The sequence below is a fragment of the Aulonocara sp. 'chitande type north' Nkhata Bay genome, linkage group LG18 (assembly GCF_057382095.1).
Source record: "Aulonocara sp. 'chitande type north' Nkhata Bay isolate Kocher_YH1m ecotype deep benthic linkage group LG18, A_spYH_male_GT1.1, whole genome shotgun sequence".
NCBI lineage: Eukaryota > Metazoa > Chordata > Actinopteri > Cichliformes > Cichlidae > Aulonocara > Aulonocara sp. 'chitande type north' Nkhata Bay.
In genome coordinates, this window is record NC_141361.1 from 8,309,957 (window position 1) to 8,335,124 (window position 25,168).

At 39.4% G+C, this 25,168-nt stretch overlaps 2 protein-coding genes across 5 annotated transcripts in view; both read left to right on the forward strand.

Annotated features, from left to right (window-relative positions):
• LOC147307929 (neuropilin-1a-like) overlaps positions 1 to 11,081 on the forward strand; it is a 94,765-nt gene extending 83,684 nt beyond the window's left edge. Inside the window, exons 14-18 of the mRNA XM_086270744.1 lie at positions 2,716 to 2,853; positions 4,882 to 5,183; positions 5,571 to 5,667; positions 6,224 to 6,268; positions 7,826 to 11,081. Of these exons, the coding sequence (XP_086126870.1) occupies positions 2,716 to 2,853; positions 4,882 to 5,183; positions 5,571 to 5,667; positions 6,224 to 6,268; positions 7,826 to 8,100 (857 nt within the window). The 3' untranslated portion in view covers positions 8,101 to 11,081. The remainder of the gene's footprint in view (positions 1 to 2,715; positions 2,854 to 4,881; positions 5,184 to 5,570; positions 5,668 to 6,223; positions 6,269 to 7,825) is intronic.
• Positions 11,082 to 16,171: 5,090 nt separating this feature from the next.
• The window catches only part of LOC147307930 (integrin beta-1-like), a 31,408-nt gene continuing 22,411 nt past the window's right edge, over positions 16,172 to 25,168 (forward strand). The window contains exons 1-2 of one of the 4 annotated variants that reach the window (XM_086271066.1): positions 16,172 to 16,503; positions 18,251 to 18,334. The gene's annotated coding sequence lies outside the window, so the exon portion shown is untranslated. The remainder of the gene's footprint in view (positions 16,504 to 18,250; positions 18,335 to 25,168) is intronic. The other 3 variants (XM_086271067.1, XM_086271065.1, XM_086271068.1) reach the window with 3 other exon arrangements.

The following is a 25,168-nucleotide window of genomic DNA, read 5'->3' on the forward strand; positions in this document are numbered from 1 at the left end:
GCAAAGTTAAACCATTTTACAGGCAGCTGTAGATGTGAAAGCGCTGCTCGGGTTTTGCCAGATCGGTGCATTAATTCAGCCAATGGACCCATTATTCAGTGTCACCAACGGTACTGACCATGGTCGCGAAGAACAGTGAAGCTGACCTCCATTAGAGTTAATAGCTTTTTCATGGCCCCACTTCACAAATGAACCTGACACTGCTGAACCCTGGCACTAGCGGACTACAGAGAGAGACAGAACAGACACACGTGCTATTAGGTTATATATTTACAGAGAGAGAGAGAGGAAGAGAGTGAAAGAGAGAGCAAAGACTTTTTTTTTCGTCAGTGTTTTTCATCTTTGACGCCAGACCAGCTGTAGTCAAAAGACGATTATTTCCCTGTGTAGTAATTTGCACAGCACAGATCGCGGAGGCTTGAAGATGCACAACACCTGTAGGCAAGCTTAAATGCTGCGCCACATCTGCCAGCTAGATGCAATTGGAAGGCTATCAGCTGATACCAGCTGAGCTTGTATTTGTAGCTTGTCTCTATGCTCAGTTTTTAAATGTAACACAAAAAATCTGTTTAATCAAAGTTTTCATGAAGTGCTATGCACAAAAAATGAATAAATATATTGAAAAATCATAAAAGAAATAGTTAAAACTCAAGAATTGAACATTTTAAGTTATGCTGGACATATGGGTGGGGCATCCACTACTTTTACTGGTACTGGATTTGCTAGTAAATTTCTATAGTCTGATTCTTGAGGTGCCATCGCTATATATTTCTCTGGGTTAAATCTTCTTACATCGATGAAAAGGTTTCTACAGGTTTCAACAGCAAGGGGAAGGATAAAGGAAAGGAAAGAAGGAAAGAAAATAGGAAAAAAAAGTCAAGATATTTGTGCATAAATGTCATTTTTTCATGTTCCTTTCCCTGCAGATTTCTCTTAAACCCCACTGGAAATGTTTAAATAGCGTTTTGTTATAAAGAAACAACTTAAAACTTTCTAAGAGTGTCTGAGGTTGAAACTCATGATCATTCATCTATAAAACTGCACTTTACAGATGTGGAAACAACAGCAGAAAAGAGAGTGGCATTAGACTCGTGAGATAGTGTGAAAAAACTGGAACGAGAAACATTGATGTTGTGATTCCGCACATGCATTTAAAGCCAACTGCAGCGCTCTGTTTTGGTCATTTATGGCTTTCTTTTCTGGGTGAACATTTTAGCACCACATCACAGTTCACCCTCCCTTGTGAGTACACTGAATGCAACTCATTTTGAGCAAACAGGCTGAGAAGAAGAGGGATGAATAGGCAGAAAGGTTAAAAAAAATGGCAGCTCTGACAGGGGGGGAAAAGAAATAAAGCGGGGGGGGGGGGGGAGGCTGGGTGAGGAGGATAAAGAGGCAAAAAGAGAAAGGGAGAGTGCAGGTAAAAGAGAGGAACAGAGGGAGGTGAAGTGAGAGCAGCGGAGGAAGAATAAAGGCCTCTTGGGTCTCAATTAGCTGAGCTGAAGCATCGCGTGAAGACAGCTTGGGGTTGCTGGATGGTGGGTGGGTGGGTAAGGTGGGTATTACTGTGTAGCTCCACGGTCATCTCTGCATCCTATTAGCCTCTCAGAAACATGTCCACTGTTGAGAGATTTTTGCATTTATTTGGATGCTGCGGTGAACCGATACCGCCCGTCAACTGCTGGCAGAGGCAGAGGAAAAAGGGAGGGTTTTTTCTGTTTGGGTTTTTAAGGGGGCCACATTCGTTGATGTTGGTGGCACCGCGCCCTGCTCCGTGGTCCCTCCACTCTTCGGTTTCTCTCTCCTAAAGTGCTGATCCCAAACATATGGACGTGCTTGATACTGTTTTCTATCAGGGCTGACATCTTGCTGAGGATGTGGAGGAAAATGCCCTCCAGCGCTGCACATTGTACATACAGTCACAACGGTCTCTCTGTTTGTCTCACCCCATCTGCACAAGCCTTTTGTAGGCTGCACAATTTATACTCGGAGAGCACATGACAGCAGGAACAGCTTCCTGATAGGAATGCTACGAGACTTGCTGTCCTTTTTTTCAGGCCATCTCCCCTTACCTCCTCCTGAATGACACTGATTGGTCAGTGAACACAGCACCAGATCGTAGCTGTACGCCTCTTCACTTAAAAACCTAAGCAGTTTGTCACATAGCATAGCAGCTTTTCAGGGACTTGATTCAGTTCTCAGGAAGGGTTTACAGGAGCAGATAGGAGCTGTTTACTTCAGCATTTGGGATTCAAATGAAGGGCTACTGTTTCCTTAAGGTTGTCTTTAAAGTGCTTGATGTACCAGCAAAGATAGGAATAAATATAGTTAAGACACGCGTCTTAGAGGCGCCCCTCCCTGAGCCTGGTTCTGCTGGAGGTTTCTTCCTGTTAAAAGGGAGTTTTTCCTTCCCACTGTCGCCAAAGTGCTTGCTCATAGGGGGTCATATGATTGTTGGGTTTTTTCTCTGTATGTATTATTGTAGGGTCTACCTTACAATATATATTGCCTTAGATTGAAGGACTGCTGTTGTAATTTGGCGCTATATAAATAAAATTCAATTCAATTCAATTGAATAGAGAACCTTCCAAAACTAGGACTGAACTCACAACAACTGTGCTTACTAATAGCTGATTATTGATTACAGGGAAAATTTTCAGTTATATTTTGTAGGTATGAGATTCTTAGGAGTGTTTTTGTGTCTCTTTGCTACAGCTTACTTGTGGTTCGCCTGTAACTTTGACTTCTCGTCGTTCTGCGGCTGGACCAGAGAGACCGGTACGGGAGCTGAGTGGATCATCCAGGCCAACGGGGCTCCCGCTGTCCACAGAGGACCACCCCTTGACCACATGGGTAGGTGATGAGTGCTGACTTTTTTTTCTCTCTCTTTCTTTGAACTAGTGGCACTCGACAGATGCTTTGGGAGAGTGCTCCGTAGCTCTCGATGTTACTATGCATCTGCTGAAAAGTCTGTTGAAACCTCTTGTGCTAGAAATGGGAATATTTTCAACAAAGCTTTAAATAACACTATACAGTCCCCGTGCTGCTGTAAATTCACAACTCTGCCTTTTTTCTGTTTAAAGAAATGAGGAAAAACATGCCTATGATGTAAAAAGAAATTCCCACTGGACACCCAACCTTGTTCTTACTTTGAAGGACAAAAACTTTGTGAATATGGAAATATATCACAAAGCTAAGTAGGCCTGATGCTCTATGAGCTGTTATACACATGAAAAGGCTCAAGCCACTCACTCATGCCACAATGTTAAGTCCCTGTAAGGTCCGAAAGGACATATTTGGGTAATAATTACTGTAAGAGGTCCATCTGTCCATCCTGTAAAGTGTATCTGGCAGAAGTCTAGGCAGAGATGCCCAAACTTCTTTCTTTTGGTCACCTTGCGAAGCGCAAACAACTGACCAAATGACCGTTATCCCAAGGTTGTGACCACACACCCTCAGAAGGAATCTCACTTTCACTGCTTGCATCCAAGAGCTTATTCTTTTGGTCACTACCAGCACCTTCTGGCCGCAGGTGTGGGCGGGAAAATAACTCAACCTCCCACCTCCAAAACGCTGAGATGCTTGAACTTCTCCACTTGAGGCAGTAACCCATCCATAAATATCAAAACTGTACTCATCATGGAGCACAGCCGGCAAACATTTTCTGGATCTGAACTGACCCAACCTTCCCAATAAGGATCTTTTCCTGATGAGAGCAGCATCTCTCACCGGGTTTTACAATGGAACAGTCCAGAGTGTTCACAGCTGAAAGCAGGGGATCTAATCATAAGCAGAATCAGAAGCATGCTGTTCTGCTGTAGCTTCCTGATGGGTTTGATGGAGAAGAGTTGTCAAAAATGGTCCAAATTGTTGTGCATGTCATCGTGTGCATTCACACAGGGAGAGTATTCTGGCTGCACCAACAAAATCGTTGCTTACTACCCGGCCCTACTCACCAGAATGTTTGCCTGCAGCTTCTTCCTCTTCAAAAAAAATTATCTTCAAGTTGAAAGGTTGCTGTTATGAGACAGTGGAAGAAACCCAAAAATAGTAGCCATGTTTGAAAAAGATAAGAAGAGATGGCGTGAATTTAAATCAACTTATTTTTGTTTTGCTTTGTTTTTTAAGAACAAAAGATGCAGTTGCATCTTGTGCCTTTTTCTAACAAAACATATGTTTGTATGGGCGTATTTTAATGTTATGTGCTGTAATACAATTTGAAGAAGGAACGAACAGCCTTGAAATCCTTGACTTTTAAAAGACATATAGCACTGAAATTCATCAACATGCCTCGGCTCTCTGTCCTTCTCTCCATTCAAGCTTGATGGATGTGATGGATGTTTCTGTGGAGACGGGAGCAGCACTAGCAGCAGCTCTAAAATGAATGATTTCACCTTGATTTCTTGACTTAACCAGATCACTAATAAAAAATGAGTATTTTGTGATGTCAAGTCAGATTTTTCTCCTGAAGCGAGAGCCCTTTGTTTTCACGAGAAAACCTTGTGAGGTCCTTGAATCTGATGTGTGTGGGGGTTTCGAAAGCTTGATGCTAAGCAGTATCGCAGACATTATCAAGTACTCACTTTATGAAAAGACAGTTAAATGTTTAGACAAACCACAAGGAAGGTAATCAGCTGAATGCAGTCAAATGAATGTACTGTAATGAAGGCTTGGGAGATTTATGAGTCCTTTATTGTCACACTGATGTTTGTGCTCAGTCATATTAAGGCGTGTATTCATTAAAGATGTATAGATATCAGCATATTTACATTCAGGGATGTATTTAAAAGAATAATATCAGCAGTAACGCATTGGAAAAGCTTTCAGGAGTCCTCTAATGTCACAATCACCTCTTACCTTGTCTTCTGCTGCCCCCTGCAGGCCAACCTGGGAACTTCATTTACGTGCAGCTGACTGACTCGGACACACCGAGTAAAACTGGTGAAGATGAGGACAAAGAAGAGAAGGTGGCGAGGTTGGCCAGCCTGCCCATCACCTCTCCAGACTCTGACCTGTGCATGGCGTTCTGGTATCACATGGTTGGTGAACACGCAGGAGCGCTTCACATCAAACACAGGAAGGAGACAGAGGAGGGGCAGATCCTGTGGACGCTCAGTGGCCATCAGGGCAGTCGGTGGAGGGAGGGACGAGTTATACTGCCACACTCAAGCATCCCCTATCAGGTAATATAAATCTGGATGTAATGACTCTTAAAATGACAGCAGGGAGAGATTGTAAATTCACTACTACTGATAACTATAAGACAAGTCAGTCCTGAGTCAGAACATTCTTTCCTTATAGGCTCACCATTAGGATGGATTTTCGGGGTTATTTTTGCCTTCATTATGTGCAAACAGAAAGTATGTTAAGGGCAGAGAAAGAAAGGTATGATTTGGAACAAAAGAATAAACTCTGGATGTTGGGATTACAGTTTGCACCTTAACAATTTAGCCAACAAAAATAAAAAAAAATTACTTATGTACAGCAAAGTTTCTGGATGATTAACCTTCTCTTTTTGTTGTCCTGTATGAGAAAATGCATGTGAAAGACTTTGTGTGGTTTTTTTGCAGGTGGTGGTGGAAGGCATCGCAGACCGACGCAGCTTAGGCTACATAGCTGTGGACAACATCCAGATCATGGATGGAGTCAGAGCTGAGGACTGCAAAGGTGTGTATTTCAATGTTACGTAACATCGTCATCATTGCTGTTTTGTGCTTCGCTTTTTCTGTGCGAGGCCAGTGTAGCTATGGTTGAGGTGTGGGATCGGCCCAGTTAAATATGTGATCAGAATTTAAGAGTAAATATTTTAGTTAAGCCAAAAAAAGTGGAATGTCACTACCGTGTGAATGTGCAGTATCCCTTGGTTTTTTTAGTCAGATCCATCCCTCGTGGCCTGTTTAAAAGCACCAAGATGAAAAAAACTCTGCTCTTTATTTAGCAGGAAAAGTCCTTTTCTCCTTTTTCAACAACTACAGTGAAAGAAGAACCGCTGTTGGTGGAAAAATTACCTACCCTAACACATATCTTGTTCCAATAAATGCAAGAAATGGAACGAATCAGCGCTTTAAATATTAGCTCAACTTTGGTTATTTTTTGTCTAATATTCTTATTTTTGTCTGGGACATCATCCAAAATGTGTAGAAAGAAAGATATGAAATGCCAGCATCTGGTAGGCCTGCTTCTGCATTGTATGCAAACAGAGAATCTTTTTTTTATCCTCCAGATCCCAAACCTCCTACATCTCCACCAACAGAGATCTTCATTCTGCGTAAGTATTGAACATAATATCTTGGTGCCCGGTAAATAAGTGCATGCAGTTTTTATTGGACATTTCTGCACTTTAAATCATTGTCTCTGTCTCTGCAAAGTAGAATTGGTAAAGAAAAACATTCAGTCAATGCCAGAATAAGAATCAGACTTGTGTTAGCATGTTATTTTGTTTGGTTTTACTTATGTCAAAGAACTACATCTGTTGTTGTTGTTGTCGTTGTGCTCCCATATACCAAATGCTTATTCATTACTGTACTGCTGTAAATGTGATATTTATATAATAATTGTGGTCTTCAAGTAAGCAACCTCAGAAACTAAACAGTCCCAGATTTTACAAGAATATTTTAACATAATTCTAATGAAATTAATATGCGCAATATTCTCAGTCTCACATTTTCCTCTTCAGATATCTGTGGCCTTTCCATGTATCGCTATTATAATCTAAAATTTCAATAACACAAAATGCTGTCAATTGACAAAATAGCAAATAAATATTACGCTCCAGTAGATTCTGACATATCAGAAGTAGAAAACAGCCGAGTTTGATGATTTCTGCTTTCTGCTTCTGCTCTTTCGCCCACATCTGCAAATCTCCGTATGGAGAAGAAGGCAACTCTGATACATTTAGTCAGATCAGGAGCTAGTGTTTCTAATTGGGAGTGTGGCTGCTCCTCTCTATCAACCCAACAAATTGTGTATATAATTTCTAAAGAGATATTGTTCATAACAGCAGGATGCAGCAAACCGCAACCTTAGTGCATAGCTAAAAGCTAAGATTTCATTTTTATGTTGACCAGGAATAAAGAAATAATTAGCAAGGCAGTGACATATAGGTCACAGGGGGGAATTTTCACCATCCCTCTTGGCAAATATAGGGATGGTGAAGACTTGGGTCAGAGACCAGTCGAATTGGGTGAATGGGTCCAGCAGATTCAACACATTCCAGGAATGTGTTGAATCTGATTCTTTCCTGGAATGTTCAACACATTCCAGGAAAGACCTCCGAGATCTCTGTCCAAAAGAGTGCAGTCCTAGAAACATCAAAAATACTATAAGGACCCTCAAGCTCCTTAAGCCTCTAGTAAAGGACCCGCACATGCATTGATTCTGTTTCAGATGTAGTTTATCGTCAAGATACGCTTTACCAAAGAACAAGACGTACACATGAATATATATTTGCAGCTTCCTCCCTGGTTATAACATAGTAAGAATACTATAAGTTTAGTAGCCACTGAAGTTACATCAGCTTTCCCTACATAAATCTAAGAAAGGAGATCAAAACTCAATAAAATTATGAACATTTACACTTAGTAAACAAGAGTCAACCTCTTTTAGGGCTTTCCAACCAAAAAAATTAAATAAAAAAATGTCTTTCATTAAAAATCAGAGTTTAGGACAATCAGGGACTAGATTTAGGATCATTTGAGAGACACATTTTAAAACTTTCCATCCACTGAAGTGACTTTTTTGACGTTACATTTGACACTGGCTTCAGGGTCAGAATCTGTTTCTATTGTGAATATTTTAAATGGAATCTTTTTTTAATCTTTTGCAGCCATGGACACCTACTCACAAGAAAACAGTCCACTTGGCAGCCCAGGAAACATGCTGAAGACCCTGGACCCGATCCTCATCACAATCATTGCCATGTCAGCTCTGGGTGTCTTCCTGGGCGCCATCTGCGGTGTTGTCCTGTACTGTGCCTGCTCACAGGGCAGCATGACAGACAGGAACTTATCTGCCCTTGAAAACTATAACTTTGAGCTGGTAGATGGTGTGAAACTAAAGAAGGACAAGATAAATGGACAGACTAACTACTCAGAGGCGTGAGTTAGAAACGGGGACGGAGCTGCAGTTGCTCCGCATGGACACGTTCGATGCAGCCAATCAAGAAAGTGGAACACAGGGCTGAAGCCACCAATGGGACGGCAGGGTGGGCTGAAAAGTGAGCCGATGTAATTTTATTTCTCAGGAGCAGCAGTGGAAGGGACTCACCAATAGGGGGCACTGTGTATAAAGAATCTGTACAGCAAAAAAAAAGAGAAAAAAGAAGAAAACTAAGGATTCTATTTGTTTTTCGGCGTGCTTTGTTGATTTCATGTAATCACATGCTGGTGTTGAGACCAATTCAGATGAAAGTATTATTTGGAAAGATAAAATGTTTTTGTTTTTTTTTTTTCGTTTGTTTGTTTGCTTGGTTTTTGTTTTGTTTTTTCCTCTTTTGTTGTTTCAGATGTCATTGTTACACAGAACAGGCAAACTATTTGAAATATGCTATTGTGATATCTGGCTCTTGTTGGCCGTATGTCCCCGTCCCCATGTGTGCATGAAAGTGTTTATGTGTGTGTGTGTGTGTGTCACATTCATACACATCTGTATATAAGGTGTGTATGGGTAGTAGTCTGACTGTAGAGGTGTGTATCATTACAGTCATGTTTGTGTACATGATCAGCATGCATCTGTGTGTGTGTGTGTGTGTGTGTGTGTGTGTGTGTGTGTGTGTGTGTGTGTGTGTGTGTGTGTGTGTGTGTGTGTGTGTGTGAAAAGCGGGGACCCGTCCCTGCCTGTTGACCTGCGTCTAGTTCCGACAGTGCCTTTTTTTTTCCTCCAGTTTTTCTGTTGCCTTTTTTTTCTGCTGGTTGTTTTCCCATCTGGGGTTCCTACACGGATGTGAAAAAAAATGGAAAAAAATAACGTTTCCACATTGTGATAATAAACCTACAAACTTTTTAATGTTGTAGTGTGTTGTCAAATATCACATGTGTTGGTGTAGCTCTGTAGATCCTCATGCCTCAATGACAGTGGCACTGACACACTTTTAAAATCTAGGCGACATTTAGGAAAACTTGTGAAATCTATGGAATTTTCCAGATGGAAAATGTGTAGGAGCCCCGAATGCCTCATTTTCACGACACATCCAACATATTGTACATAGGTTTTAATATATTTGAGCGCCCTCTTTATAGAGAAAGACACCAGTGCTGCAGCATCCTTTCTATGCTGAAAGAAATGTCACTGTTTATCATTTGGATTTTGATAATGTATAGAAAAACAAAGAGATACAGACCTGTTGTTTTTGTGGTTTTTGAATTTAACTGTTCCCTGGTTTTCACTTATGTTTTTACAGACATGGAAATGAGAGTAAGGAGAAAAGCATCAGATATGCCTTGAAAGAAGAGATGATGGATTTTTTTGTACAGGGTAACCTCAGTACCATAAAGATGCTGACAACAAGTTGAGGATGGATTGTTAAGATTATTTTTGAACGCCACTGGCACACAATGAGACTGCTAGAGCTTTAAGCAGAAGGGTGCCCAGTGGTCTGGGAGCCTTGTGATGGACTTCAAGCATCTCTTTCAGTCTCTTTAGGGTCTAACAGCATCTATTATTGAGCAGACTGGTTTCATTTTCAGATAGGAATGAATAATTAAGAACAGCTGGAAATTTAAAATTGTTTTCACTTTAAAAAAAAATCTTAAAATGAGTTTATTTTGTGAGATTTGGTTTTGTATTTCTATTTCATGTGGTTTGTACTTGGTCTTTAATTTGCTTGAGCATTTTAATGCCTTATTTACTGTAAACCATAGTAAACCTTTACACTTACCAACTTTGGTGTTTGTGAAATATAAAGTCAGGGTATTTATCTTCGAAAACTGGTTAAAAACTAAGAACAGCAAGTGTTCTACAAAGACTGCTTTGTTGTGCTTTAGCTTTTTAGCTGAACTTCTTGTTATATGGGTCTCTTCTTTAAAACACCGTAAAAAGAAAATGTTGGTGAAAACTTTTTACTACTCTCTAACTATCTGACAACCTCAAACAGATGTTTGTTTTAAATGGGAACATTCTGACTTAATGCTCCTTAAGTTGGGGCAAAATATACATGCACAAAACTTATTGAAACCCAGTAGTGTGGTTGACTGACATTTTGCCTTGTTTATTTCCTGTTTCTACTGCACCATGAGTGGTAACTCTACCTATTTTTAATGTAGCATTATGAGACATCACCCAGCTCAAACTGAGAAGTGCTCACCTAAGTATCAGTTCTCCATCTTTAACTGTCTTTTCTCTGTAGCCATTCAGTAAGCATCCACAATCAAATAAAGTGTGCTGACTGTTGAAGCATTCATGCTTTATTCTTCCACATAACTCTTCATCTTCTTGCTAAAGTTTTACCTGTACATTCATAACAGGAAAAATAACCAGATAGGATATCCTCCCCCTTTAAACTTACAAGGATGCTGCAGCACTCAACGTGAAAACAAATGTTGCACTGATATATTTAAAAAAGAAATAAATAATCTATGTGTTTATGATGTTGATTTGCAAAAAGAGAGGAAGGAGGGAAGAGAGGACAGTGTTATTGTTGCTTCTTTTTAACACGGTTTCAGAAGACTACGTTATAATTCTGAAATGTACAATTTACAGAGATGTTTTTCATTCTTGAAAAAGCTTATATGCGTCTCTTTGAAAAGTAACAATTTTATTTACTTGGTATAATATCACCTTGTGTTTTTGTACTGTCACTGATGTACGTGCCAATGTTTTATTTTTTTTCTTTGTATGACAAAAAAAAAAGTTTTATTTTCAGTACCGTTTTCTGTAATTTTGCTGTCTCAAATCTAGAAAAAGAAAGGAAATGAGGAAGTTAAAAAAAAACATTGGAAAGCAGTGAGGCCTTACGTGACTAATAGTATTGTTTGTACTTTGACTTTCTGGTCAACACTCAGACTCATCTGTCTCTGTTGTCTCAGACTCTCCTCATTGACTATTACATTCCAAAGAATTGGATCAAATAAATGTTTTAATTAAAAGCTGAGCTGCTTTTTCTTTCTAACATCAAAGATATATTTTCTATTCATTACATAAAGCTTTATTTCTATTTAAAAGGGTTTTCACTGCAGCAATTTTGTCATATGCAGATGTTACTTTAAAATATTTTGGCGTCACTATGTGACAAGGACCGGATACCTCAGATGATGGAAAATCCTCGGTTAACACAGTGTTTCTCCTTACTTTTTAACTTTGTTTGGGAGACTTTTGACTACCTACGGGACACTTTAGGGCACAGGTGTCGAACTCCAGGCCTCGAGGGCCGGTGTCCTGCAGGTTTTAGATGTGTCCTTGATCCAACACAGCTGATTCAAATGGCTAAATTACCTCCTCAACATGTCTTGAAGTTCTCCAGATGCCTCATATGAACTAACCATTTGATTCAGGTGTGTTGACCCAGGGTGAGATCTAAAACCTGCAGGACACCGGCCCTCAAGGCCTGGAGTTCGACACCCCTGCTTTAGGAGTTACCAAGAGGGTTTAGCACAGGGGTGCCCAATCCCGGTCCTCGAGAGCTACCGTCCTGCAGCTTTTAGATGCATCCCTACTCCAACACAGCTGAATCAAATGGTTTGATTACCTCTTCAGCATGCCATCATGTTTGGCAAAGGCCTGATAACAAGCCATTCATTTGATTCAGCTGTGTTGGAGTAGGGATGCATCTAAAAGCTGCAGGATAGTAGCTCTCGAGGACTGGGATTGGGCAGCCCTGGTTTAGCATGTTGCTGCCAACACACCAGGCACGGGACATTAAAGATTTCAGGGATGGGTTAAAATTTCTGGCTTTTATTCTTTTTTCTGGACAAATTGTGATTAAGCTAAAGCTACAGCTGGAGGAAGGTCAGTTTATCAAAAATACTGGACACAAATCCTGGCATTGTAGAAAAGTAACCACAAATGTTGCCTACAAAATTTCCTATTTTCCTATTGGTCTGTGAGACCCCTCTCTACATGATGTGTAAGTTTTGCTTTGCCTGTCTTATTATTGCTCAAGACATGTAATGCGGTTTGGCACACCGAAGCTCAAGATTGTCAATTATCCGGCTTGTACAAAAAATGAAAATCTTAAAAAGCACAAAGCAACCTAGAATCAAAGAAAGTTCACCTTCAAACTAAAGGTTGTTCCTTTTGAACACAGTGTAGCAGAATATAAAACAGTGAAAAAAGTTTCCCAATTAGACTTTTGGTATCTCATTTTAGAAACATCTAGTCATATTGTATTTTCTATGAACAATAAAAAAGGCAATGTATCACTATCTTTTGGCAAAAGTACACAAATTTGTCACAGGTAGAAGTACAAATACTTGTGTTACAAAAATACTGTATTAGAAGTTGAAGTGCCACACTTCTTTACTCAAGTGAAAGTGGAAAAAGTACAGACAGTGAAATGTAGGGCTGTTCGATATAATGATATATATCGGCTAACGATATAAAAACGTCTATTGTTTCATTTTACGCTATTGTGTGTTTCTTGGTGTCGCAAAATAAACTGTTTACGACAATATTTTTTCATCGTTTTGATGGACACTGTAGTGGCTATATTAATTTCTTAAAGTTCTCTCTTTCTCTTATATTTAATATAACCACACTACAGACCGACAAGCGCCTGTTTTTATGCATTGTGGTTAGCAACAATGACAGTAACACCATCGCGTGTCTGCTTGTTTATGTTCCACATAAACCTTTCACAATAAAGCTCAAGATCCTGTTGAGACTTTTCAAAATAAACTGAATCACGTGAAAGAGCAGATTATTTACGGATGAGAAGCAAAAAAGAGCCGCCAGGTGCTAAAAAATAGACCTTAGACTCAAACGCTAGAACAGGCTGTTCCCCGCAGCACCCTGTGTAATAAATACTCACAAAGAAAACGGCGGCTGTTACAACTTATGTCTAAAAATGTATGGTTTCATGCATCGGTTAAAACACTCGACTCCAGCTACATGACGCGCAGCTGGAAACACTTCACACAAGTCGAGCTGCCCGAGATTCACAGAATTTACAGAAAATGTTACATTTTTGTGATTTATATCGTTATCGGATGATAGAATTCTTATATCGGGATATGAGATTTTGGTCATATTGCACAGCCCTAACTCAAAGTATAAAACTGAAAAGCTCTTTGGAGGACATTTCTACCAACAACTTTGGTGCAAATCTCAATATAATAATTAAATATTAACACAAGGAAATAGAAACTTTATTTCAACTTAAATTTGAATTCCAATTAATGTAGTCAGCTTGAACGTCCGCTTTTGTGGAAAAAAAGAAGGGGAAACAATGTGAATTCTAAAAAATTAAATATCTATTGTTGCCTTCATTGCAGACAGATGGCGTTACCTTCACACCTAAACAGAAAAACCAGTAAATTGAGATTGAGCAGGTGGGTGAAACGTTAGATTGGTTGTAGTGGTGCAGCGTGGGAAAAATAGTAACTTATAATCATTTATATAGAGAAATAAGTCACAACAACTGTGCTGCTGCTCTTTGTGAATTTTAGCTAAATATTTGTACTTTGCTTTTTTTCAACCCTCGGCTTATAAATAAAATAATGTCATTCATATCATGTTGTACATCTGTTTTCAGAATGCTTTAGATACCAGTATTCAAGAGCATCTGGTCTACTCCACCCAAAACCCTGAACTGGTTTATAGAAAGACAAAAATTTCATGGATGTTTGTTTTTTCCCAGTAATTTCAAGCATCCCTTTGCTATGTTGTGTTTTGCCCACAAAGAGGCAGCATTGACCCTATTAATACTATATGTGACACGATCATATGCCAGATGCAAAAACTAAATGCATTTCTATGGCCTGTATTTGTATAGTGCTTTACTAGTCCCTAAGGACCCCAAAGTGCTTTACACAACCAGTCATCCACACATTCACACACTGGTGATGGTAAGTTACATTGTAGTCACAGCCACCCTGGGGCACACTGACAGAGGCGAGGCTGCCACCGGGCCCTCTGACCACCACCAGTAGGCAACGGGTGAAGTGTCTCGCCCAAGGACACAACGACCGAGACTGTCCAAGCCGGGGCTCAAACCGGCAACCTTCCAATTACAAGGTGAACTCCCAACTCTTGAGCCACGATCGCGCCGTTTCTATTCTCATACAACTTCTGACCTGCATAAATGACAACATCTTTCTCACACCAGGTAAGTCTGATTTCGTGTGAACTTCAGTTTGTGGCTTTGTTTCAACTTAGGTTTCCTGCCCAAATCGGACCCACTTCACCACTTTCTCACCCTCTTTTTTTGTATCCGCAGTTTTATTTCCTGGAGTAACACTATACTGTGGTTTGCACTGATGCCTCACAGCAAGCAGGTTCTGAGTTCGAACCCCTGCTGTGCCCTTTACCTGTATAGCCTGCATGCCTGTGTGGTTTCTCTTGGTTATTCTACAGGACATCTATGTTAGGTTAATGGGTAATTCTAAAGTGGCTATGGATGCAATGCAAATAAAGTGCCGAAATTATAGAATATGGTTATGCCGTATGGTTAAAATGTGTCTTTTAGTCTTAAGGGCTTTAACTGGCCAGTAATACTTCAACTCTATTTGTGCAAGTGCATTTTAAATCTATGCTAGACATCTAACATTGATGGTACTCGACCTTAACATTATCCTTATCATCTTATCATGCAAACCAACCGTCATGCATACAATGCAAATAATGAATGATTCAAAATGTAGTTTTCTGGTGTTCATTTCTCATATATATATAAGGATGAAGTAAGTGTGTTCATGCTGCTACTATGAATCCTCCAGACTGGTTCAGCAAATGCAAACATCGCCAATTTTCTTTGCATTCTTCTGTGGTGCCCCATTAAACGAAGAAAAACAAATTACAGAAGTCTGTGGTCATGTTAGATCCCCCCCCCCACACACACACATATGAATCAGAGACTGAAATAGAGCACCAAGTGAACTCTTCCTGAATGGATTGTCAAAGGTACGAAGCAAGATGAGTGTGCAGTGGTGACAAGATGTTTAATAAAGCTGGTGACTTCATGACTCAGTTTTCTAGCTGGCAGCATCAGCTGCTATACACCAATATAAGACCAATATAAGAAGTAACTGCTAAAACTGTCAGTGAGAGGTCATCAAAGCTGAAAAGTTGAACTGCTACGACTACTAAAGCACAGTAGCTGTTAGCATTCTTTTTTTAAATCTTTTTTTTAATTTTTTTTTTTTTTTTTACAGGAAATAGGTCTAGGTGACAAATGACTTAATCTTCATACTGTTCACAGAGGAAGTGAAGAATCTGGGAAACTAAGCGCAGCAGAGCTAAAAACAAACAAACAAAAACCCTCTGCAGATGAACTTCCTAGTTGAGATAGTTTGGTGGAAGGTATCTTAATACAAGGACTTGTGATTTGTTTAGATTACATTTCAAATAAAAAATATTGCATGAGCCTATAAAATTCTGTGTTTGCTCTTTAAATCTTTTTTGTAAAATAACGCTATAACTGAGTATTTACCTTTACAGTATAGTGCAGAACTACTAAGTAGCCTGAAATAGAAGTTATAAAGCAATTATTTTAAAAATACTGTGTATATAATTCTGTTGAATGAATACACTATCATTACAAAACAGTGTTTAAACTATTGCATTGTGTCACTTTTCATTCATGCCTAAATATTGCACACAATGTTCTATACATAATTTTTTTTTTACATACGTATTAATTTCTTTTTCAAATATTCAGATTTGCTGTGGGGCTTCTCTGCTTTGTTCATAGTCCACCCAATGCCACCCCATTGAAAAATTCCTCGAAACGCCCCTGGTATCGGCATATCAAAAGCGAAAAACAAACAAACAAAAATCTAAAAAAATGTATCTTGTGTGAAAATTAAGAACGATATTTGCCTTTGAATATAATTATTTGAGTGTAAATTACTTTTACACTGTGCATATGTGTGTGTATGAGTGTTTACTTCAAAGGCTACAGCCTGCGAGATTGTGCGTGTAACTTTTCACCGCATCGAGGGTGAAAAAGGGTTCACTGCTCTCTCCTGTGTGGTTGTTCGTTTCCCCTCTGCGTGCCGCAGTTGTTCCTGTGTAGGCGGAGCTAAATAAGAAGAGGTTTATGAAGTAGGGGCATAGAAAAAACACCCAGCAGCACCAAATTCACGACGGTAACGTGTTGGTTGAGCGGGATCTCAAAGAGCCTTATCTATTATTGAGAAGGCTCACATGAATAAACGTTAACTCCGCCCGTTTTTAATCGCTAACGTTACGTCCGAGCGGTGCGGCTTAATTAGCTAAAACAAAGCGGACCCTCAGAACAGTTCTAGCTAGTCTTCGCTTCAGTTACCGGTTATATTCCGTTTGACGAGGACACTTTTTGGAAGCAAATGTTACTGTAAATCTACACAGACGTCACAAAGGTATCGGCTTAAGGTGAGTGGTTTTATTTTAACCGACATTTGTGACATTTACCGGCCTGCCATGGCTGAAATCACAATGACGATGGGGGAGAAGCAAAGAATGTGTGTCTTGAGGCTAAAAAAAAGTTTGGGTGTGGATTAACGGCAACTCTAGCTAGCGGTTTAGTTTTTAGTTCAGTGTTGGTTTCTTTGTTTGTTCAGCTCTGTAGCATGTGAAATGTTGGCTTGTTTAAAGCTACACCTCAAGCAGGCTCCTCGATAAAATCTCAAATTGAGCTTTGTGCTGAAAGTAGGCCAAAAAGTAGCCGCTTTGTACTACTGAAGAGGGCAGTGTGGGAGGCTAAACTGTGAGTGGACAGTGGGATTTGTCCCTCAAAGGGAGCTGCTAACAAAGCTTAATCTTGTTGAATCAAATCAGATATTTAGCAGAGGCTTAAATTGTTTTCCAGTTTTTTACTTGGCTTCTTGTTATACAAAGTTGTAGTAGTTATTGTGGTGTTGTGAAGTCATCAGATTTGTAAAATAATTGCTTTTAATTCCCAAGTTATCAATCAGAAACTGCCTGGTTTGAATAAACAATGTGGTCATTTGGCTCAAAGTTTAAAGCCACCCCCACTGTGTCCTAAACAGCCTTTAAGTTTAGTCTGCTGTCCTGAGAATAGAACTTCCCTTTTGTAGACCCACACCACCCTGGGAGACTTGTAAAGAATATCTTGAAGAGACCACAGCTGGACTATGGTTTGGTTAGACTGCATTATGGACTGTAAACTGTGGTTGAGGATATAGTAAGATCCAGGATGACTTAAATCTAGGTCAGCTTGGTTAACCAGATTCTTAAGAACCTCTTGTTCAGCCTTGGCCACAGCTGTGATTCAGCTATGTTGACGCCAGCACTCCAGTTGGACAAGATTGGTCTTGCTTGCATCTTCCTGTAAAGGAATAGCAGCCTCGGGCTGTGTTTTGTCTTCCCTGAGCAAGCTGAGTTGGTTGAAGTAGTAGTTGGTGGCCATCTAGTTGTTGCTTTAATAAAGTGACTCGTGTTAATTACTGACCAGTCTTGGCTTGTAGACAGCATTATAATGACATGGTAACGGTGTCATATGGAGGTGTGACAAACACCTATGTATTTGATCTTGTACAGCAGTAGAGCACAGATAATGTTCACCAGGCATATTAATTCCAGACATGCCTGCAGACTGTAGCCAAATGTGCACCAGTGAGTCACTTCCTTAGTTACATTGTTGTGCTGTTTAGGCAAGGCCCTGCAAGTATCCGGGGGAGTTTTGGAGGGTCATTTAACCTTACTCAGTGCCTTAGCCTGCTTCTGACTGGTCAGATGTGAGTCACAGATTACAGGACCTCCAGTGACGGCAAGACAAAGCAACTGGGAGTGTTTGTTTGAGGAGATATAATCATGATCCTTTCATAGATATTATGAGGCTTGAGTCAGTGGTAAAATGTGGTAGTTCTCACATCTAAGAGGAGAAAAGTTTCATAACACTTCATCGTTGTATTTTTACTCAGTTGTATATAGTATTTGTATTTGTATTCTATTTTTATCTTATTGTATATTTATTTTATTTTATTCTACTGTATATAGTATTTTATTTTATTCTATTCTGTACAGTTGTGTACTGTATTTATTCTTATTGTATTCTAATTTTTGCCTCATAACTTTTGCACTGTCCACTTCCTGCTGTGACAAAACAAATTTCCCACGTGTGGGACTAATAAAGGTTATCTTATCTTATCTTATGCAGAAAGAAACGCACGAAGGTTGGTAGATGGACCCGAGGCCATTTTTACAGTGGATTTGTACTTCTGCGTTAACTCAATGCTCATAGGTATAGTGTTACCACAGACCCTTCTGTAACCATATGCTGTAACTTGACTTGTAGCTCCCTAGAAATGTAACTGCACATCACCAGGTGGGTAATCATTTTATGGTCAAAATGAATCCATTTGCAGCCTCTTAAACTACAAGGTCTCGCTGCTTGGTTTCTCACTTTAAAGCGAAAATGTTTGCCTCATTAACTTTCGGCTGGGAAAAACAAGACATGTGAAGACACAACCCTGTGAATCATCAGGGTTTTCTTTGGTTACAACAGGTCTTATTAAAATCTGTTATAAGTCAGAGTAAAAGAAATTTCCCAGAATAACCTCTCTTTTGGTGAAAAGCCCCCCCATCCCCCAAAAATGTAAAGACTGCTGGCCTGCTGTAATTGATGGAAACAATGATAAAATTACATTACAAAACATTTAGCATGAGCAATTTCAAATTTCAAAGCCTTTGGAAGTACGTCAGTTAACTAATTTATACAGTGTTTAATGAAATCCAGCCGTAGTAAATTCTTAATGCAGTTTTTATTTAGGGAAAACTGTTCTGGCATGTAAAAGATAACTGAGCAGCTAAAATGTTCTCACTTGGGATCAGACTGAGTAAACTCTGTAAACAGAAAGAGACATTTACATAGTTTCCCACAACATAAATTTGGAGTTTGTTAAATATCGAATGCATTATCTCATCCCTCTGAGGAATGTTGAGAGATGGGGATCTTTTTCATACCTGAAAAAACTTCAAACAAACTCTACAAACATTTTTCAGCTAAAACAACAGATTTATCTGTGTCAGAGTAAGATTTCATGACTGCTGGATATCTAACACACTGGGTATGTTGGATTTACTCACATTTTTTTTTTTTTTTTTTTTTTAGATTTTAAAAGCAAGAGCTCACAGGCTTAGGCTCGTCAGAATAATCAAATCTCACCTTAAACTTTTTTTTCTTCTTCTTTTTTTTTGCAACAGATAGTTTAGGTAAAACGAATACTTTGACTTTGTTGATAAAGAGGTCAATATAAAATAAAGATCTGCATTCTTGACAATTAAGGCATCAGCTGAACACTTGTTGGTGGAAAGAGTAACTTCCCTTCAACTGTTTTTTCTAGTCAGCTGGTTGCCAGATGATGGTTTCTGATTCTGTAACAGGAAAAAGTACACAAATTATGCACACGCAACGAAAGGAAAAACAGCTAGAAAGTAGAACATGGTTTTTGGAAGTGCTACAAGGGAATCACTGAAATTGCAAGCGGGTCATTTCCTTCAACTGTGCTCTGACAATGGACGTGCCCATCCTGATCCTTCAACGGCCTATTGGATGAGGCTGGGTGTGGTTTGATTAAGGAAATTGATGAAAAGTCACGCTGAGTTGTTTGGGGGCCTAATGAACCAAGAGTAGACTGTGACTTTCAGCAGCAGATGTGGACCGGGTGGCAAACAGAGCTTGGTTGTGGGGGAAGGGTGCTCGACTCGGTCTCTGAACTCCCAGATGACCCACTCTGTAAGAACAATGGGGACTTGTGTTGTAAACCATCTTTCACTTTTGCATATTTCTCAGAGAAGATTTGGAAGAGTCACGCTTTCACCAGTGCGCTTGCTACAGTAGCTGTCAGTTTTTTAAGGCCCACATTGTGGCATTACATGATATCCATTACATAATGAATAAATGTACATTGAAACAAGGCGGGAAACCATGTCAATGTGGAACTTTTAAAGATGGTGTTTAAAGCAACAGCTTGAGCTAGAGAAATCAAACTAGGTTAGATTTTTGAAAGCTGGTGCTGCCATGCTGAGCTCACAGTTGCAGTCAAATATGGTGCTATTGAAGTTTGTCCACATTTAATTTAAGAACACACAATTGCGTCTCCTTTCAGGTGCACATGGATAGCTGCATACATAAACACCACCTCTATCCTGAAAAGCCTTTGTGATGATTTTCTGCTTAATTTATAGAAACACTAAATGTTTTTTTACCAGTGGTTGTACAAAAGAAGCAATTTATAGATGTTTGTTTCCATGTTTGGATTTAGAAACTTCGTGTGAAAAATTAGATGTTTGATAACATTTAATTGAGAAAATAACTGAAAGATTAATTAAATAATCATTAGTAAAAGCCCTGGTTTCAGGTAGGAGCCCATTTATTAAATGTAACATATGATATTGGGGATTGTTTGTGCATCGGAAAAGAAATGATTATAATATTGTCTGATGACGATGGGAAAAATGAAAGTGTTACAGGTCTTACTGTGCAGGGATACTGTGCATCTGACCACAGATATCTACACTGCATAAGATCAGACTTCAGAGAGAATAACAGTAAAAGGGACAAGGATGAAGAGCAAAAATAAATTTAATAAAGTAGATTAGTATCAGAAATTGTCACAGCAACAAGTTCACAATATTCAGTGTCTAATAGTGTGATGCACATTTAAAATGATGTAAGCCAACAAGAAACCAAGTGGCTAACCTCAGCTCACATGAAACCAGAAACCAATGAGAAACGAGCAAGAGTCACGAAACATTTTCCACGTTAAATATTGGCATGCACAAATGCAAATAGTTGGCATAAAGTGATATGTTTTTGTTCAGAATTGGTGCTTATTCTTTTCAATAATTTCATTTATATGTATGACTTTTTTGTTTAAGTCATGGGCTAAAAAAGTGCAAAGATTATTCAGCCCGTGTGGGTAGAGTGTTGTCTAGACAACCATTTGTTTTCTTTTGTTCTTTTATTTATTTTTTTATTTTTTATTTTCAGCCTGAGGAAGTCGAGGAAGCTGCACGTCAGCAGAACCTATTTGGCAGGAAGCTTTTTGTGGGTGTTCTGAATACATTTGAGATTGACATGGGGGGGGGTGCAAAGTAGACGTAGGCTTTTAGATCATGTCATGCTTCTATTTTTCGTGTTTATCACATAACACTTTGTACAGAAACACGATTTAGCTTTAAAACACCATAAACACAGCCAGTCATTATTGTTTTGGACTGCGGTCATCCACAATTTAAACAGACATATATATTATGAAATACTAAATACTAACAGATGTGCTTCCTTTTCACCACACCGGGCTTAACTGTTCATATTTGTATTGACAGGCAAGTCACAGAGGAGTCAGGACAGCAGGTTTTTAGGCTTCACTTGGTTGACGTGTTTTACTTTAAATCAGAGCAACTCTTTCATTTCCACATATCAGCCTAACAATTTATGGGACCTTTTTTTCCTAGAGGAGTTGTCAGGCATCAACTTTAAATCCCATTTTAAAAGAGGTGGTCTCTCTCCTCAGACTTTGTGTAACACATGATGACACACATCTGCAGAGTCTGAGTCAAAACTTCCTTGTTTACTTCTTGTGTTTCTCATACTTACCCTGCCTGAGAAAATCCCAGCATTGTTTTAAGTCAGAGATATCAGATGTAATTGTATTGCCCCAAACTTGGGGTTTGTTTGCGTTCAGTTAGGCATTTTATTCCCCCTAACAGCTTGCTGTCTTAGATTTGAACCATTTTGCTTGGAGGGGGCCTTTGAGCCTGTCCTAGCTATCATAGAGTGAGAGGTAGGGTACATTCTGGGCAGGTAGTTTATTCCACACTAATGCAAAGAGATGGACAATTAGTGACATTCACATTTAAACTTACAGCAAATGTGGAATCACCAGTTAACCTGACAAGTCTTAGTACTTTGAGTGAAAGCGAGACTATGGAGACAGAAATCGAACCCTTCTTTGTGTTGCTAACCGCTACAGTCCTGTTCTCCCTGCGAATCTTAAATTATCAATCAATATATGATGTTCTGTTTTCCTTTCAGAAAAGCAGTTACTGGGATGATAGTGTCTAATGTAAGTCAAAATAAGAGAGGAGTCGATTTTCTGCAGGACAAAAATAATTCTCAGTGAATTTTCATCACAGAGCGTGGGGTCTGGTCCCTAAGGCATCCTTCTGATTGCAAATTGAATCAAAACGCCTCGGGGCTGATGGCAGGCAGCAGGCAGCAAATCGTAGTAAAAGGTGCTGTGGAGGACTGAGTTTCAGTCAACTTTTCTCAGCAGTTGTTGGAAAAAACTTTTTTCATTTCTTTTCTTTTCTTTTTTTTATGGCTATCCAAAGTAATCCATGGAAAATGACACAACTTCTGTTAGCGTGTTATGTTTTGCCGGTACGTTTGGAGGATTGGACGAATATGTTTACTTCTGCCAGTTGTTGAACTAACAGTTGGAAAATTGTAACATGGTGCACAACCCTACTTGCTGGTAATTATACAAAATACCTCAAGTTTAAAAAAATCTATATTTATTTCCAGATTCTGGGACCAGAGTAGTTCCTTTTGGGCCCGAACTGGAATTGGTCCTGATGAATGATTTACTGGTTGTTTAAATAAGACAGAAAATAAATAAATAAATAAAAGTAAAAAGAATCAGAACAAAGGTTTTTGGTCTTACACCAAAGGAAAGTCTCTAGCACTGTGGTTTTTGAACAGGTTGTTGTAAGTGGAGTGTATTTACAGTACCTTAAAGTATTTTTGTTATAAAGTACCTAAAAATGAGAGAAAATGAACAAACTTCTGTTAAGTCACACAACACGGACTTTTTGCCTTAATTAAATGTGGTCCAAGTGTGCTAAGACTTTTCGTTGATCAAATTGCTCTATAAATATTGCTGAAATCTCTGGCACTTTGCATTATACTTAACTTTGCACAGACAGTGTCAGATTGGTTTAGCAAGTGTGGCTCATGTTGCCAACAACATGAGATATTTTTGAATGTGGTTACACATTGCATTGTTCAAGTGCTACATGCGACACACCAGTTTCTTCATCAGACTGTAGGCCCGTGCTGGTTAGCAGGATGTCGTCTGTTTTACTTTAAACCTTGTTTGTTTAAAGCTTCCTGTCAGAGGAAGACGGACGGTGCTGACTACTGGGCCTCGTGGCATTGTAAAATTTTAGACAGTTATGGAAGTTGTAGGTATCTTGATGCATGCTCAGTCATCCAGGTGAGGAAATCTGAAAAAGTTGAGTCTGTTCATCCGGCCGTAGCGTTTTCAGTCCAAGTGACTCATCCAGGTGATCTGAAGAAGTCTTCAGAAGAAGAGTGATGAAACGTTTTTCCTGAAAATGCTACGCCCAGATGAACACAATCAACTTTTTACGATCGGTTGTAGGTAGTTCTCCTATAACCCACTTATGTTAAGAAAACTGTGTTTGTACAATGGTTCCCTTTTAATTTCCTGTCAGTAAATAAATAATAGCCTCTGTGTTTCAGAGGAATGGCTGCCAAAGCTGAATCTCTTGATATTGATTCATGGTGACATTTTCTAGTAAAAGTGGACTTTGAAATTCAGTGTAAGGCTATTGATATTGAAAGGTAGCATTTGGATGTGAGCACTTATTTAAGAAATGCCTGACCATATAAGATAAGATAAGATAACCTTTATTAGTCCCACACGTGGGAAATTTGTTTTGTCACAGCAGGAAGTGGACAGTGCAAAAGTTATGAGGCAAAAATTAGAATACAATAAGAATAAATACAGTACACAACTGTACAGAATAGAATAAAATAAAATACTATATACAGTAGAATAAAATAAAATAAATATACAATAAGATAAAAATAGAATACAAATACTATATACAACTGAGTAAAAATACAACGATGACAGAAAGGATTATTGCACTTAGTATTATTGCATATGTATGGATGTGTGTGCTTGATCAGTTAAAGTCTTTATTATGGAGTCTGACAGCAGTGGGGAGGAAAGACCTGCGAAATCTCTCCGTCCCACACCGTGGGTGCCGCAGTCTCCCACTGAAGGAGCTGCTCAGTGCTGTCACAGTCTGCTGCATGGGGTGGGAGATGTTGTCCATCAGGGATGACAGCTTAGCCGCCGTTCTCCTGTCACTCACCACCTCCACTGGGTCCAGAGGGCATCCTAGAACAGAGCTGGCCCTTCGGATCACCCTGTTCAGTCTCTTCCTGTCCCCAGCAGAGATGCTGCCGCCCCAGCAGACCACGCCATAAAAGATAGCAGAAGCCACAACAGAGTCATAGAATTTCTTCAGGAGTGGGCCCTCCACTCCAAACGACCTGAGTCTCCGCAGCAGGTACAGCCTGCTCTGCCCTTTCCTGTAGAGGGCGTCTGAGTTATGAGTCCAGTCCAGTCTATTGTTCAGATGAACATCCCAGTTACTGCAGTTGTACTGGTAAGAGCTGTGCTGGTTATTATCAGCAGGAGCTGAATTGTTATGAAAAAGTGTGACACTACAATGCAGCACCAATGGAGAACTTGTACTGTCTCCATCAGCGTGACCATACAAAGTCATAGTTAGCCACAGTTTACGCATGTTCTTGTAAACATTAGGCTCGCAGGTCTGTCCCGTCTTCCCGTGTGGTGATTCAGAGCAGGTTTTAAATGGGAACATAACTGTCACAGTTGTGTTATCACTTGTATTTGTTGGCAGGTTTATTAATTTTTTAAAATTAATTATGACATTTTTAATCATTACTTACCAACAGTGTGCGGCAAGGAAGCAGCATGGCATGTAGAGGACCAACTCCTTCAACTCACATATGGTACAGACTAATCTGTGTAGTCACAATGTGAATTCAGAACTTTCTGCTAATACACTGAACGTTATTGTGCAAGAGTGATATGAATACTGAATAAACCACTTTTACCACTTTTTCTAAGATCATACAGAAAATCTGATAAGTAAATGGGGGAAATATGCTGGAGATTCCCTGATGATGAGTGTAATTGCAGCTATATATGTGTGTGTGTGTGTGTATATATGTATATATATGGGTGTAGCCACTGTAATTTGACACAATTACAGTTGCCACACTGTG